Genomic DNA, 17,153 nt, shown 5'->3' with positions numbered 1-17,153 from the left:
CCAGGTTGGATTTCTTTTTATTGTTAAAACATTAAAGCATAACATTTCACCAATTACAGGAAATTTAGGGGTTGTCTGACATTACAAACATCTGGATCATCAAGAGAAAGTGTTGAGCTATACATAGTCTGATGTTAATCTATCAATTTAATGGATATTAGTAAATAATTAAAACATGGCCAAAATACAGAATCACAAAATAAGTACCTTGATGCTTCTAAATCTGAGACAAGTCAGAGAACTGAGTGCAATAAATTTCCAGCAAATGTCTATACACTCAATTACAACCTCAGGGCAGAATTATTCCAGGAATATTGGTAGTTCCTCATATTCTTGCTCATTCACATTCAATTTAGTGAGAATTTTGATTTGAGAACTTGATAAAAACATTTTAAAAAATACAACATTTAACAAATGTGAAAAAAGAAGTTGTCTTCACAGGAAAATACAGATTGTTTGCCACTCCAGTCCTTAATTGCCTATATGTTTTACAAATCTTTACAAAACTAATTTGTATCCATTTTGGTTTCAAAAACATAGTACATCTGAAAAATAAAATATGACTCTACTGATGGGTAATACAAAGACATGAACACGCATTTAAAATTACTTTCAAAAGTAAATCTTTTCAGTAATACAGCTATAAGACAAGTTAAACATAGTACAATAAACCATGCATCTTCTGACTTGTCAGATCAGCTAAACTACTCGGTTAACATACAATAACACTTTTGAACACTTCGTAAATTCAGCTTTTCTAGCACAAGGGGAAAAAAAGATTAAATTTGTTCTTCGAGTGGTTCAAGGCTGTCCAAGTGTTTTTTAGGTGTATCATCACTATGACGGCTTTGGCAATGGGTTAAATGTTTCTTAAAGCCTCGGGGAAAATTTGATTCAAAATTACAACGGGGACACTTCAACAGACTTTGACCATGAGCAGCAACATGATTTTTAAGAAGAGACTCCAAAAGAAAAGCTTTGCCACATATTTTACATTTGTATGGGCTTTGAACATTATGCTTGTTAACTAAATGGTGCAAGACAGCACCTTTTTTCATTGCACGACAGCAACAAATTTTGCAGTAATACTTTCCCTTGCCACGCTTCATGTATTTTGCTATTTCTTCCTCAGAGATGAAAGCCTCTTTCTCTTCAGTAAACTGAAGCACACACTGTGGCTGCGTAGGCGTAGTTGCATCCATTTTGCTCTCTTTGCTGTAATCAGATGACTCCATATCATACTGCTCCTGGTCACTGTTGGATTCTTGTTCCTTTATCTCCATTGAGTCCACCACTGGTTTTCCACACTCACTGCTATTTAGTTCAGAATCTGAGTTCTCCTGGTTTTCCTTCTTGGGCTTCTTTTTTGGGCATGAATATAACATGTGTTCAGGTGATTCTTTGGCTAATAGTGATTGTTCATCCTGTGAGAATAAATCATCCAGTGGTTTCTGATCATCTAAACTGTGTGAGAGAAAGTCACTCTCACCCGACTCACTAGGTGTTTGGGGCTCAGAGAAAAAGCCCGAAGCAGGCTTGTGAGGCTCGGAAAACAGGATGTTCTTCTGGATTTCAGAAGGTACAGTAGTTTCAGCATGTCTCTGGACATCAGAGGATAGAGCAGCAGCAGGCTTCTGCATCTCAGAAAATACAGCATGCTTTTGAACATCAGGGGAAACAGCAGATTTCTGGCAGTCTGTGAAAACAGCTTGCTTAAGTGTCTCAGGAGAAACAGGAGTAGGTTTCTGGGACTCAGTAAAGAGGCCATGTTTCTGAACTTCAGGAGATGTGGATTTCTGAGACTCTAGAAAGGAAGTAGACTCCTGAACTTCAGAGGAAATGGAAGTGAGTTTTTGGGCTTCAGAAAACAGGGCATGCTTCTGGACTTCAGAAGAAACAAGAGTGGATTTTTGGGCTTCAGAACACAGAGCTTGCTTTTGACCTTCAGCAGAAATAGCAGAAGCAGATATCTGATTCTGGGGCTCAGAAAAGACAGCACGTTTCTGGACATCAGTAGAAGCAGTAGGATTAGATTTACGAGTCTCTGGGAACAACACTCTTTTCCGAGGTTCAGGGAAATGAGACCGTTTCTGAATCTCAGATGAAGCAGCAGAGGTGGATTTCTGAGTTTCAGAAAAATACATAGATTTCCGTGACTCAGAGAGTTTCCAAGATTCAGGAGATACTGAAACACCAGGCTTACGGACCTCAGGAAAGAAAGAAGGCTTCCAAGAGTCAGAGGAAACAGTGTGACTGGACTTTCGAAGCTCAGGAGAAACAGGGGGAGAATGCTTCCATGTGTCAGGGGACAGAACAGGTTTCCAGCCTTCAGGGTAAACAGATGAGATGGGTTTCCAGGGCTCAGAAGAAACAAGAGTAGACTTCTGAGATTCAGAAAAGGACGTAGACTTACACGAATCAGAAACAAGCCTCCTAGGTTCTGGCAACACAACCGAACCAGGCCTTCGGGACTCGGGGGCAGACCTCCGGGATTCTACGGACACCGACATGGCAGGCTTTGAAGCCCAGGGAGAAACTGTGGAAGACTTCTGCACTTCATGAGGTGAAGACCTCCAGGGCTCAGGGGAAACAGTGGGACCAGGTCTCCATGACTCTGGTGAAACTGCAGAAGCAGGCCTCCGGCTTTCAGGAGAAGAAGCAGAAGCGGGCCTACGCATTTGAGAGGGATGCCTCCGTGGCTCAGGAGACCCAGCTGGGGCATACCTCCGTGGCTCAGGGGACACTGCTGGAGGAGGTTTCTTTGGCTCTGGTGACACAGCTGGGGAGTATCTGCGGGGTTCTGGAGACACAGCAGGAGAATGGCGCCGGGGCTCAGGTGATATGGCGGGGGAATGCCGACGGGGCTCTGGAGACGTTGCTGGGGAGTGCCGACGGGGCTCTGGCGACACGGCTGGGGCTGGCTTCTGTGGGTCGGGGGACACAGCAGGAGATGGCTTCTGTGGGTCAGGAGACATGACAGGAGATGGCTTCTGTGGGTCAGGAGACACAGCAGGAGGTGGCATCTGTGGGTCAGGGGACATAGATGAGGCTAGCTTCTCTGGATCGGGAGATGTGGCCTGGGCTGACTTTTCTGGATCTGGGGACACAGTCTGGACTGACTTCTCTGGCTCTGGGGAAGTCACCTGAACAGACTTCTGGGGCTCCGGGGACACAGAAGATTTCTGAAGCTTGGGGGAAACAACAGGTTCAGATTTGGGGAGGTCAGGAGAAAGGGCAGGTTTGTGTGACTCAGGGGAAAGGGTAGGTTTCTGTGGCTCCAATGTGACACTTTTCTTGGATGAATCTGAATCTCCTTCTACCTGTTGCTCTTTCTGCTCTTCGTTCCACTTCTCAGGTGCTGCATGCTGTGCTTTGATGTGGTAATATACGTTGCAATACATCTTGCTGGTAAAGAAACATTTATGGCAGTGAAACAGTTTTGCACTTTTTTGATAAAAGATAAGTTTACCCAAACCAGCAGCATCCATTTCATCACAATACTCTGGGTGAACGGTGCCCATATGAATTTGTATGTTTTCATAGTCAGTTCCCCTGAAGCTGCAGTAGTCACATTCCAAGCGCTCTGTGGTTTTACGTAGTATCTGCAACATGTCCATTTTTCTATAGGCAGTAACAGCTTCCACAGCACTGCACCTTTTAAAGAGGATTTTTCGAGTCCTGCAATAAAGGAAAAAGATCTGTATAGTTATCCATCCATGTTAATTTCAACTCTGTCATTCCTAAATAACCACATGGGCTTTTCCCTGCTCATCCCCCCTCCCTTTTTAGAAAGCATAAATTTTGTACAGATACTGACTACTTCATAGAGAAATCCATACATAGGTGTCACCAACTCCTAAAAGTAATTTTGCATCAGTAAAACTTGAAAAAACAAAGCTTATATTTAACAACAGGCCTTCCTACCTATGTAAAAAAACTGGAAACAAACGATAAAAAAAGAACCCAGGTGATGAAGAGCAAAGTTTGAATTTCATTTGATAAATGTGACTTGTTTTCTCCATTGTCTTCTCTTCCCATATTTGATGTGCTTTTATTGGTATTGTATTATTTACATTACACATGTAAACTGAAAACAAAAAGTACTTTGGAAAGTACTTGAAACACTGCCACTGAGATAAGGCCATTTAAAAAAAGCATCTCCATCATTAAATTTCAAAACAAATCAGTAGTTTTTTACAAAGACAAAAAAAAATTCCAGAAAACAGCAGCCTAAAGCCTAGGCTGTTTTCATCTGTCAAATATTGACTTCCTTTCACTAATTACATGAAAAAAAGATAATGCTGATCATAAAAACTTCATCTATTATGAAAAGGACTTTTCCTGTTCCATTATTTCATCTGTTGCCACAATAACAACAAAAATACTATTCAAGAAAAACAGCAGGTTTTTTTTTTCCCAGTTGGTAGTTAACAGTCTGCTGTATCTAGAACATTGTTTTCTTCACCCCAAAAATGGAAATTTCTCAAAATTAATGTTTTTTTGCAAGACTTAAAAAAACCCAACATAACAACAACAACAAAAAAAAAGAAAAAAAAAAACCACCCCAAAAAACAACTAAAAACGCCCCCAAACGTAAATAGCTTTTAATGATTTGGCTAGACTCCATTTCTTCCAGCAGAATTTAACCAGATTAGCTACTACAATAAGCAGAAAACCAAGTCTAGCCATATTCTGTAAGTTATATTGACATAAAAGTGGAAGGTAAAAAGGACATTTAAGTGAAATGCACACACTTTTTTCCTGTAGGTTGAAATTAAACAGTTGTTACATTATTAATCATGCTAAGCTATCAACCTAATTTTGGGGGGGCCTTGTAAAACACACTGCTTCAAAACACTCAAAATTGTTGTTTAATTTTAACATTAATTTACCTGTCTAAATATCTATTAGACTAACAAGTCTAAAAATATGCATTCAAAGCAAGTTTTCTTAATTTATTCCTAAAGCACTTTCCCCCCTGGTTTCTTATGGAAATGAGGCTTACACAAACACACTGCCCTGCAGTCAATGCCAATCAAGCCGGACAAAGCAATCCAGCCTTACTTTGCATTTCTACACCTTTCATGAAAATCAGGAACTAGAGAATGCAAGCAATGTCTCCACTGAGGCAGAATATGTCACTTAGCAGCGACTTCTCTTTAGCCTCTCTACAAATAGTCTTGAAACATTCAGAGCAAGCAGTATCTGATTCAGCTTGTAATTAAGCAAAAGGGGAAGGAATTCAAAATACTACAGCAGTGAGTTGCTTTGGGCTTGGGGTAGAAACAGAATGAAAGCAAATTAGCAGCACTGCTAAAGGATGAGATGGATACAGCAAAAAACCAGGAAAGAAGGATTGGATGAGGAGCAGAAGGGCACAAATCCTTAAGAAATAGATGTTCACTAGTTCAGCTGCTTACAGAGCAACTCCTTTGCATGCACTGTGCATACACACTTCACATTAAGTCACAGGAACAGGTAGATTTCCAATTGGGAAGCATGGTGGAACCACATATGGAGTTTTAAGAAGGAACCTGCTTTATAACCATGAGGCAAATGAACAGCATCCGACCACAGCCAAGCTACAAATGAGAAGTAATTACTCTGCTCTACAAACACTGATGCCTTTGGGATATAAGTTGCAGTTTCCCAGCACTGCTGGCAGCCATACAAAAGACACCCCAAATTGTTGCCCACACCACATTCAGTGTTGACCCAAAACACTTCCCAACATCTTATAACAAATTTTTAATGTCTGTAAAAGATGCAAACAAAACAGAAAGATGACAGCAGTGTTCAGTGGGCTGTATCTCTGCAACAGAAAATAACTTGGCAATTATAAAAACCCACAGCACATCATGTCTTAGTACTCTAAAAGACCTTCAAATCTTTATGAACTACAGTTTATATTTTGTTTGCAGGACTCAGGACAATGGGAGGAAAGGAAAATTTAAATTTGAAAGCAAAAATTTCTGAATTGCTGATATGAGCAAAATAAAAAGGTTTTGGTTTTCTTTTAATCAAATCACAGCAGAACATAATTAGGACAATGAAGACATACTGCAGCAATCATGTTTTTAGACTTGAAAGGGAATTTGTCAATTCCAAAATTGGCTGTAATCCTGAATTATCCATTTTCTTTTCACTAGAAAACCAAAAAAGGGCTTTTCTAATTTGAATATATCACAGTTTATAACAAAGTTTACCAGACAATCTTTTCTACTCTCTTCATAATTTCCCATCTCTTCACATGTCACCTGTTGCCCTTGCTGAAGTATTTTGTTATTCACTGAAATACACTTCCCCCCACCTCCCATCCTCTTCCTTCCTTCCAACCAGGAATCCTTGTATTCAGTTCTACCTTACTTTATGATGAAAATTCCCACTTTTTTTCCAAATACAACAGTTAGAAGAAGTCAGTGGCTCCCAAATTCCACAAATTGTCCACATTGCTCCTAAGCTTTTTTGACCATGAGATCATTTTTGGAACCAAAGAAGTTACAGGCACAGTCCAGACACCCAAAAGTCTTGACAGTCAAGCCTTTTGCATAAGAAATAACATTAAAGAGCTGAGGGCACTTTGTCTCACACTGCCATCATTCACCATTTTTAGTTTTTTAACTCAACCCAGTGTATCTGGCAGTCACTGAAGAATCTGCCTCTTCTGCTGAAATCTCTACTTAACTGAGGCATCCTACTGAGCAAGACAACTCTTCATTATTGCAGCACCTTAGGCCGCAAGCCCATGGAACAGTAAATCTAGTTTTAGAATAGTTACTGAGATCAGTAACAAACTTAAACAGCTCTGAGCCCCTGCTAACTCATGTTGTCAATTTAGATTTTTTGAAATACTTCTGGAAGAATAAACTCTGAGATGTTGCTGGTTCACTTAGCACAGATCTAAACAGCTAGTTTGAAAGATTTTCCTGTCAATCCCTCCAGATTCCTTCTCAATATTGAGCTCCAGTGCCACTGTCTCTACATGGTTTTGGTTGCCGTCCTCCTCTGTAGTCAGGTTTATCACACAGATGACTCTGCTTCACACTGCTCTTTGCCATCAGCTCCTGCATCAGAACTTGTTCTGCACTGGATCCTGGCTTGCCTAGTTGGGTGAAAGTGCGAGGAACAACACATCACTGCTTTCTAAAGAGTCCCACACCAGCAGAACTAGCCAGCCTAGAAACCATATGCTCAGTAACCAGGTCCCCATGGCCTTGGTCCTGCATGAACTGTGATGTAATCTGTGCTCAGCAGCATCTTTTTGGCAACACTGAGAGAGATAGACCATGCTCCTCCTGTGTAAATGCATTAGACGTTAAAGGGAACTAGCTCTGTGCTGCTGCAGATCGAACCCATAAAAAGGTTTTATTAAATAAATGGTGTGATTTTGTCAGGCTGCTCCATGTGCACTGCAGAGACCTAGACCAAGTACTAAATCAACAAATCATTCAAGTCCTCTGAAGCTCTTTGAGGAAAAGTATGAATTTCAGGACAAAGATCAAATGGTCATGAGCAACAGCTTCACCATTAAATAAAGCAGAAGACAGATGGCCACTGGAGTATCTCTCAAGACTTCTTGAATACTCCTAGGAGGACAAAGAAGCTGCCACCACTGCAAGTACAAATAACTGCTGTGCAGGCCTCAGGCCCCTTTGTTTAGTTGAACAGTCTGCCAGGCCATAACTGTTTTGTAAAAAGGACACCTGAGCATTCCCCTATTCAAACTCTCAGGTAACAGCATGTGCAGTGCAGCAGTGGTTGTAACTGAGGCTGTGCTGCATGGTACTGTAACACTACAAAGCACAACACATTCCTTAATTGCTCTTTCTGCATTCCCTCCTACTTTTCTCACTTTCCATGGCTGCAACACTGAGAAAACAAATACACATGCAGCCAAACAGAACACACTACAACCGAAGCAGAAGCCTGAAGCCCAGCACTTATGCCTGTCCTGTATCCACATGCTGCCTTCAAGACAAAATACTGTGATTCAACTAAGATTCTGGGGCTTGCAATACTAAATTTTAACTTAAGGCAGCCAAGACTCATTCAGAGTCTTCCTAAGTCATGACATTTCCCACTGAAATCTACCTGAACAGGTAAGTGCTTCTGGCTAAAAGCTCACTATATCCTCAGATATCAAGCATAGTAACAGCATCAGTAGGAACTCAGTAGGAGTAGGAACTCTTAGCTGACTTGAAGTGACACAGATCAATGCCCATCACTCAGTTTAAAGCTGCCTGAAGAGACACAAATCTCAGCAGTGGACCACCAGTCCCTTCTGCTGCTCCATCAGCCACCTCCCCAACCCCTCTTCTTTCAGGCATGTTTAGAACCTACATCCAGAGGTTCCTACCACCAACGCTCCTCTCTCCACTGAGATGCTGAAGATCCTTACACCAGTTCCTGCCCCCTACATTGCAGTTCTGGCCATAATCTCCTCCACCAGAGGAAAAACAGCAAAACAGCATGAGGAAAGGATTGGTAATGAGGGCATGTATCTACCTGAGAAAAGAACAACCATCACTATTTTTCTTGATTTGTTTTTAGCAGCCAAGAGGCTAAAGTCATGATTTGGCAGAAAGAAGAAGTATCCAGGAAGTCAGAGGCAGCAAGATAACCACAAATTCAACCAAAAGTTGGCTATGAGTATCGCAAGGCAGCCACAGAGTGGAGTCAAACAGCATCAGAAGTTTCTGCTGAGCTCATGTTAAACTGAGCAATAGGAGTGTCCTAAGCTAATGCACAGAGAGGAGAGACCTCCTGATGTCTTCCCAGCCAACACATCCAGCCATGTCAGAGATGGTTCCTGGATTCTGTACCCCATCTTCCACAAGGATCCCACTTACGATTAAGCCATACTTCCTACAGCCTCTCAAAAACATCCCAGTAGAAGAGAAGCGGAAAAATGCAGAGGAGATACCTACATATAAGAGGGAATCCATGCAAGTATTGGCACAACATGACTCTGGCAGCAAACAAGATGTCTCTATTTTTTAACTCATTCCAATTTCATAGCTACAAGTCTTCCAATCATTCCTGGTAATTTTTAATAAACACATTCTACACTTAGCATTGCAACAGTTAATATATACTGGTTTTATATATACTGCATTTTTCCTCTACTGAAGATAAGCTGCAACTGTCCAAGGGACGCAATGAAGGGCTCAAAGCTAAAGATCTAGACTGTCTGTGAGCACAGAAAATTAGATTTCTTTTAACATTACATGAAGAAATTCAGAGCACAGCAACAAGTAGTCTGCTACATCATTGTTCAAAATCAGACTGTCTTGGTTCTCAGCAGCAAAAGAATCTATAACTCTTTTCCTCTCAATGAACAATCAAGCCTGGTGAAAAACAAGCAGACAGAGAACATGCAGCATACTTTAAATGACACCAACACAGCTGGGAAAATGATCCAGAAGAAAGCCCTGTGATTTTCTGCAATGTGCTACAACCACACATAAGATTCCCTATACCAGTCACTGCACAGGAAGGATCACTGCTGATTTTCATCAGCCTTGGAAGTTTCTTGCAGACTAACAGCTCAGTCATAACCTCTGTCAGTGAGGAGGGTCAATGGCAAATTTGTTCCCAGCAAAAGAAAGCTGAGTAAGTGAGATACAGCAGCATCATTGCCTCTGCTAGCAGGAACAGATCCAGACTTTTGCTGGGTTTAAGCAAAAGGAAAAATTACATGTTCTTGCTGTGCCAAAAAGTAAATGGCAGTCTGGTGGCAGCATGATGCTTCTCTTGAAGCTACATCCCTGTGTTGTGACTGACAAAGAGAAGTTTAGCTCCCAGAGGAAGCTGCACACAAACACCCCACAGTGGGGCAGAGCAGGCACTTCACAACGAACTAGGCAGGTAAGGGCATCACTTCCAAGGCACCATGAACAAGACAGGCAGCCCTGTGCTCCTGCTAGTCCACAAGTGTCCACAGTATCTGACTACAACCTCACATCTGAACTCCCAGGTACCAGCCAGTCTACTCAGGCTAAGTTCCACCAGCAACAATTGCTGAACAAGGTCTTTAAAATTACACAGCTACACAAGGCCACAAACACTCTGACCCAACCAACCACTGAAACAGCAAGATATGCTAAGAACATGGGAGGCACCAGATCCAGGCAGGAAATGCTGCATTACGAAGTTCCATGTTTCCAGGAAAGGTTCAAGTCAGGGGAGATCTACAAAGTGACAATACTTGATGCACATACAGATCTCTACAGCTGACTTAAGAAAAACAAAGCACCCAAAACTGCAACAATTTTGCAATATTTCAATCTTTGTTAAGAGAATAACAAGTCTACACAACATTAACTCTCACTAAAAGATCTAACAACAGTCAAAATTGCAGAGTAAAATCAATGCACCTTTGACAGATTCAAGACAGAAGAAATTAATTCCATGTACTGCTTCTGCAGCTTTCTAACTCCAAGTTCACAATTCCACTTCCAGTTGGCTTCCAAAAATGGCCCCAAAAACCTTATTGCTGCAGTGCTGTACCTGAGCTAATGAAGTGCCACTAGACCCACTAGAGCATTACAAGCTAGTCAAGAACTGAATTAGGGTTGTGAAACTTGGTAACATGCTAAGAATTCCATTAACACTACCCTGAAAGAATATGGGGTTCAAGGGAAGATTACAGAAGAGAAATGTGAAATCCAAAGTTTCTATATTCCTCGCTTGCAAAAAAATTCATAGAATCATTTAGGTTGGAAAAGACCTCTGAGATCATCGAGCTCCAACCTGTGACTGAACCCCACCTTGTCAAGTAGACCAGGGCACTCAGTGCCACGTCCAGTCTTTCCTTAAACAGCTTCGGGGACAGTGACTCCAACACCACTCTGGAGAGTCCATTCCAATGTCCAATCACTTTCACAGTGAAGAAATTCTTCCTAATGTCCAATTTAAACGTCCGTTGGTGCAATTTAGGATTATGTCCTCTCGTCCTGTCACTTGTTGCCTGGGAGGAGAGGCCGACCCCCACCTGGCTACACCCTCCTTTCACGCGGCTGTAGAGTGATAAGGTCCCCCCTGAACCTCCTGCTCTCCAGGCTGAACAACCCCAGCTCCCTCAGCCGCTCCTCACAGGACATGCTCTCCAGAACTGCTGTGAGCCTTGGCTCTGCACCTGCTTCTCTGCTCCCACGTGCGACGCAGTCGCTCCCGGCAGCTATTTCTGTCACCGGGGAAGGGCCCGGTCCCGGCGGGGACACGTCCCGTGCCGAACTCGCTATCCCAGCACAGCACACCGGCAGCGTGCTCCTCCTGCTCCTCGTTCCGCCGGCATCACTTTAACTTTCCTGCGGGAAGGGGGTGCCTGCGGGCTCGGCTTTCCCGGGGCCGCCGGCTCCCTGCTGCCCGGCCCTCCCGGGGGCCGCACCCCCGGGGCCGGGGGCCACGCCGCCCGCCCATTCATCCTGCCCCTGCGGGCGCTCTCCCTCGCCGCCTCCCCTCTCCCTCTTCCCTCCCGTGCGCGGCCCCAACGGTTTTGTTCCCCCCGCGCCGGCACCGGCAGCCGCCGCCGCCCCCCGCGCGGCGGGGGCTGGACAAGGGGAAGGCCCAGGCCCGATGCCCAGGGGGAGGGAGGGAAGCGCGCCGGGCCCGGCCGGCGGGAGCGGGGGGCGAGCGGGACGGGGCGCCCGCACTCACCGTTCGGCACCTCCGGGACGGCGGGCGCGGGGCCGGGGGGGCCGGGCCGGGCTCCCCCCGCCAATGGCGGCGGCGGCGGCGGCGGGAGGCGGGGCCGGGTCACGTGCCGCGGCCGCGGCGGCGGGGACGGGGGCGGGGCCGGGCCGCACCGCCCTCCGCGCCCGCCGGCAGGGGGCGCTGCCGCACAGGGGGCCCGGCCTTGCCCGGGCGCCCGCAGGGGGATTGTCCAGCGCGGAGAGAATTCCAGAGTGGCAGAAAGAGAGCCACAAAGTCACAAACTAGGCTGCAAAAGACCTCTGATATCCTCGACTTGATCAAACACCACCGTGTCAACAAGACCATGGGCTCGGTGCCATGTCCAGTTTTCCTTAAACACCTCCTGGGACGGTGACTCCACCACGTTGCTGGGCAGCCCATTCCAATAACCAATCACCCCGCTGAGTAAAGAAATTCTTCCTAATATCCAGCCTAAAAATCCCTTGATGGCGTTTAAGACTGTGTCCTCTCATCCTGCCACTGGTTGCCTGGGAGAAGGGCCTGACCCCAACCTGCTGCAGCCTCCTTCCAGGTGATTGTAGGGAGTGGTAAGGTCTCCCCTGAGCCTCCTCTTCTCCAGGCTGAAGAGCCCCAGCTCCCTCAGCCGCTCCCTATAGGACACCCGCTCTATCGCTCTTCTCTGGATCTGCCATTAATGTCCTTCCCGAACTGACGGGCCCAGAAATGTATGCAGGATTTTAGGTGTAGGCTTACCAGTGCCAAATAGGCCACACCTCAGGTACTGTGTGTCCAGTTCTGGAGCCCTCAATTCAGGAATTGCTTTTTGTCTTTTGGGTTTAGCCGTGCTTTTTGTCCAGTATGGAAAGAATCACAGACTCACAGAATCACAGAACCAATTAAGTTGGAAAAGACCTCTGAAATCAACCTGTGAGTGAGCACCCCCATGTTAACCAGACCACAGCACTGGGTATCATGTCCAGTTTTTCCTTAAACAACTCCAGGGACAGTTACTCCTGGAGGTGTTTAAGGAAAGACTCTCTGGAGGCTGAAGGGCATTTTGTTAGGACAGAAGGTGGGGGTAACCCACGTTCTTGTTACTAGATCCCTTGGGGCAAATTAGTGTGAAACGACACTGAATGATCAGTATTTGTAAATAAACAATGTAGGGTTTATTATAGAACAACTTGGCTACAAAGGAAAACAGGTATGGAGCTGTTTTGGTGGTTATTATCTATAGTAATACAACATGAAAGCATTGCAATGTGAAAGTGCAAGAACATCACCCAAGGACACACACAAGGGGAAAGAAAGAGAAAGGACAAATGAGGAAAAGAGGAAAAGAGGAAAGGGAAAGGGAAAGGGAAGGAAAGGGAAGGAAAGGGAAGGGAAGGGAAGGGAAGGGAAGGGAAGGGAAGGGAAGGGAAGGAAAGGAAAGGAAAGGAAAGGAAAGGAAAGGAAAGGAAAGGAAAGGAAAGGAAAGGAAAGGAAAGGAAAGGAAAGGAAAGGAAAGGAAAGGAAAGGAAAGGAAAGGAAAGGAAAGGAAAGGAAAGGAAAGGAAAGGAAAGGAAAGGAAAGGAAAGGAAAGGAAAGGAAAGGAAAGGAAAGGAAAGGAAAGGAAAGGAAAGGAAAGGAAAGGAAAGGAAAGGAAAGGAAAGGAAAGGAAAACAAGAGTGTGAGGATCTCCTGTGCCTTATCAGATCAGAGGTTTAGCCATTACACAACTAAAAGTTCACCTACTCCCTCTCAACCAAGCACCCTGGCATCTCCACAAATGAAGAATGTTTTGAGTCATTGTCTCTTAATAGTTCCATCTCTCACATGTCCTCATTGCTCTCTACATCTTCCAGAGGAGAGAAGCAGAGGGAAAGATGTTAAGCTTTTCTCCCTGGTACCCACTGAGAGGATAGGTAGGAATGGCTCAGATCTCCCTCAGGCAAGGTTCGGGCTGTAGGTTCAGTAGCATTTCCTTACCAAGAGGGCAGTCTCTGTGACAGGCAGCATTCAGCAGTGATCTGTTGCATCCCCTGGCTGCTTGGTTAGAAACAGTATTTTTTGCCAGTCATATCTATGTTACCAACAAAATAAATCCTGCTCATGCTCTGAAAAGGTAGTGGAAGTGTAGTGATTAACTACAATTACTGATTGATGAGGAATTTATTTCTTTTTTCCACATCTAGATGACATGGAGAAATCTAGCACTGCAGGCTAGATACTCTCCAGGTCTTCTGTGTAGTCATGTCCCAGGCTCATATCTCTTTGACTACAGGTTATACATTCATCATTGGGGATTGTGGTTTTCCCATGACTAACAAAACCCAACTGGTTGTTTCCCCTTGTACTTGCATTTTATCTGGTTTTTATTGCTCAAAATGCTGACTCCTGCTTTGTTCATTCATGGAAATAGCTGTAAAGTCAACCCAAGGCCAACTAATAACCTGTCATTTTCACTTGATCCTGAGCTTGTCATCTCTTTCTGGTTTGCCAGTGCTTTCATTCATCTTACAGTTTTAAAATTAATTTCCAGCTACTGTAGTTAATAATTTCCGTTGAGAATGGAATCAAACAATTAAATTCCAGATAAACCAGGTGTACCCCATTCATTAGGTTTCTTCTTAGACAGACTAAGTAAACTTTTTCCATGCTATTGTTACCTGTAAGTGATTTGGAGTACTTGAAGGATTTCCTTTCAACCTAGTGAAGAAGTTTTCTCAAAGGAGGTAAAGAAATCCCACAGAGATTTTTTTGCTGGATTAGCAATTACAGAGCATAGGTAAAGAACACATCTCAACTAACCACAATGAATAACTTTCTTTTAATAGACTTATTTGTACTGTATGGTTAAACTTTCTTTTCTAACTTGTTTATAATTTTTTTTTTCCTTTACATCTAGGGATTAAATTTGATTTATGAAATCATGCTAAAGTTTCATAAGTCTACTCCCTTTCAGTTATATATTATATATATTATATCTATTATATATATTATATATATTAATAATAATACTATAGTATAGTAATAATATACTATAATACTATAGTAATAGTATAATATAATAATAATAGTAATAATATAATAATATAGTAGTATAATATTATTATATAATAATAATATAGTTGAATATAGTTTGCAGTCCTAGATTATTTTTTTTATAAGCAACATGTAAAAAATTACCATATTCACCTGTGAAGTCTCTCAGTAAAAATGCCAGCAGGCTTTTCAAGGCATGGAGTTTAATCATCCAAGATAGCTATTTTTTCATTCAATTCCTTCCCTTAGGCCTCTAAATTACTTTCTGCAATGGCCTTTTTCTTATTATGCATTAGAAACTGTAACAAATACAGCAATGAATGTTACCTAACACTGTAGCTATGGAGAGCTCACAATTCATTGGAGATATATCTAAATACTCCTGATTATATTTTTACCTTATGTAACATATTCCCAAATGTTTTCCTCCTTGTTATTTGATCCCTAATTTCGGAACTTAAAAGTTTCCAATATACAAGCAACTTTAATCTTTGTATTTCAGGATGTTGTTAAATGTTAAGGAAACAATGGACCATGAGTCTATGTGCCATTTTTGCTAATCTTTACCCTTTTGGAGTGTGTTGGACATTTTTTTTTTTTTAATAATCCAGGCTTAATTGGAATTGAATAAAGAGCACTGCAGTCCAATGTCTTGTGTGTTTGTGTCAATTTGAATCAAAATACTGTAATATTTATGGGATAGTAATGAGCCTCTGATAGTATTTACGTAATTGTAGATGGGATATGAAAATTGGGCATATTCAGGAGATCAGGTGTGGCCTAATGCAGTGGAAATCACAAAACATATCTGGAAAATATTTTTTTAGTTATACAACAATGAAGATGTTTGGGAGAGGGTTTAACTGCTAAGAGGGAAACCAGCACCTGGTAAGATGACATTTTCAGTCTTCAAGAACTTCAATGAAAGCTCAAGTAGAGACACAAAAGACAGAGTGAATGCCTCTAAGTCACTTAGAAATTATCAGATAAGATTCTGGTTTCCCATTTTTTTCAGATATTTTTTCTTTCTAATGAAACAGTTATAAATAAGTAACTTGAGAATTTTAAGTCTCGCCTTTCATCATATAATACTCAAACAGCACCACCAACTCACAAATAATTTTCCCCAGATTTTCAACATTCCATCAGGTTTGGGGTTTCCTTTTTTGGCATATTTTATTCTGATGTTCAATATTATTTTGTGTCCAATGAGTGGGTTTTGTCATGTTCGTATTTCAGGCTTTTGTTTGGGCTGTTCAGGACTAATACTGCAAAATATGCCAGCAGAGAAACTGCCTTCAGCATGAAGAGTAGTGTTGGCTTAACCATGGATGGACCTCCAAAGACTCTCCAAAAACAACTTTCAGCCATTTGGTTTTAAATGAAAAGAAGCAACAGAATGTATTTATAAACTGAATGTGAAGTTGTCAGTACAATGTTTGGAGTTGAATAAGCTTCTCTTTAGAGCAGCAACAAGCAAAAATGCAGGGATTTTTACAGAATATTTACATTCCACATCAGTTTCCAGTAACACAATAGATCACGATAGAATGAAGCCCAATCTCCATTTGACAGACAGAGTGATTTGCATGTTCCTAAATGTCAATGACCTTGGAATTCAATAAGAAACAGGGCAACAGAAATTTGGTGAAGCTCTCTATATGTAGAACATTATATTTGAAAAGCAAGAAAACAGATGGCACTGAAGTCAGCTGTGATGTAACCAGACACAATTCCCATTCTGTGGGGACGCTGTCTCTACTTTCAGCTAAGCTGAATTTGCAAAACAAAGTTACTATTGTGGCAATGAAGCTCTCATGCCACGATGAGTTTGCACAAAGGCAGGCAGCAAGCCTGCATTTATTTGATGTCATTGGGAGAAGCATAAAAGAACAAGTGAGCACAGAGCAGGTGGCAGCTCCTCCAGCAAGGGAAGCAAGCTTAGGCCCTGCTGCATTCCTGTGTAGGACACACTGGATCAGGGACTTGGAAATGTATTTGCTGCTTTAGCCATTGTACTTTGCAGCATTCCCATGAGGTACATGCTCGATTCCAGTGGGCAGTCTTCCCTGCAGATATAGCTGCACAAGCTCCCAACCCAAACCTGATTCCTGTTTCCACAGGCACAGTCTGTCCTGCTGGCACTGCCCAAGATGACCATGAGCGCAGAGAGGGGAAGCTCAGTGATGATGTTTCTCTATTTTAGGAGGGGTCACACTGTAGCAGAGAGCCTGCAGGCAGCACTCCCATGCACCCTGGGCTCCCAGTGTTCCTGCGGCTGCCTTGCTGTTCCTGTCTCTCCTGAGCTGCTTGTGGCAGGTGTAGTTGGCCATAGCAATGCTCAGATCCTGCTGATGGTGGCAGCGGATCCTGCTGATACTGCCCTTCTCAGATGTGGCAAGAAAAGATGCCAGTACCTGCTGCATAAGAGAGGTTGTCCCAAGGGTTCCAAGAGTGGCACTGCCAAGCCA

The 17,153-nt window shown here is 43.0% G+C and overlaps 1 protein-coding gene across 2 annotated transcripts; it reads right to left on the bottom strand.

Annotated features, from left to right (window-relative positions):
* Nucleotides 1-11,715, bottom strand: CHAMP1 (chromosome alignment maintaining phosphoprotein 1). 2 transcript variants are annotated; one of them, XM_053971368.1, is made up of 2 exons: nt 11,659-11,715; nt 1-3,678 (listed from the first exon to the last, which is right to left on the bottom strand). In XM_053971368.1, the coding sequence occupies exon 2, from the start codon at nt 3,615-3,617 to the stop codon at nt 780-782; it is 2,838 nt and encodes a 945-aa protein (XP_053827343.1). In that variant the 5' UTR covers nt 3,618-3,678; nt 11,659-11,715; the 3' UTR covers nt 1-779. The 2 variants fall into 2 exon arrangements, with proteins under 2 accessions (XP_053827343.1, XP_053827344.1); XM_053971369.1 differs by lacking the exon at nt 11,659-11,715 and adding an exon at nt 10,770-11,369.
* Nucleotides 11,716-17,153: the final 5,438 nt, after the last annotated feature.

The sequence above is a fragment of the Vidua macroura genome, chromosome 2 (genome assembly GCF_024509145.1).
Source record: "Vidua macroura isolate BioBank_ID:100142 chromosome 2, ASM2450914v1, whole genome shotgun sequence".
NCBI lineage: Eukaryota > Metazoa > Chordata > Aves > Passeriformes > Viduidae > Vidua > Vidua macroura.
Note: the sequence above shows the minus strand (reverse complement) of the source record. Positions and strands in the feature narration are given on the sequence as shown.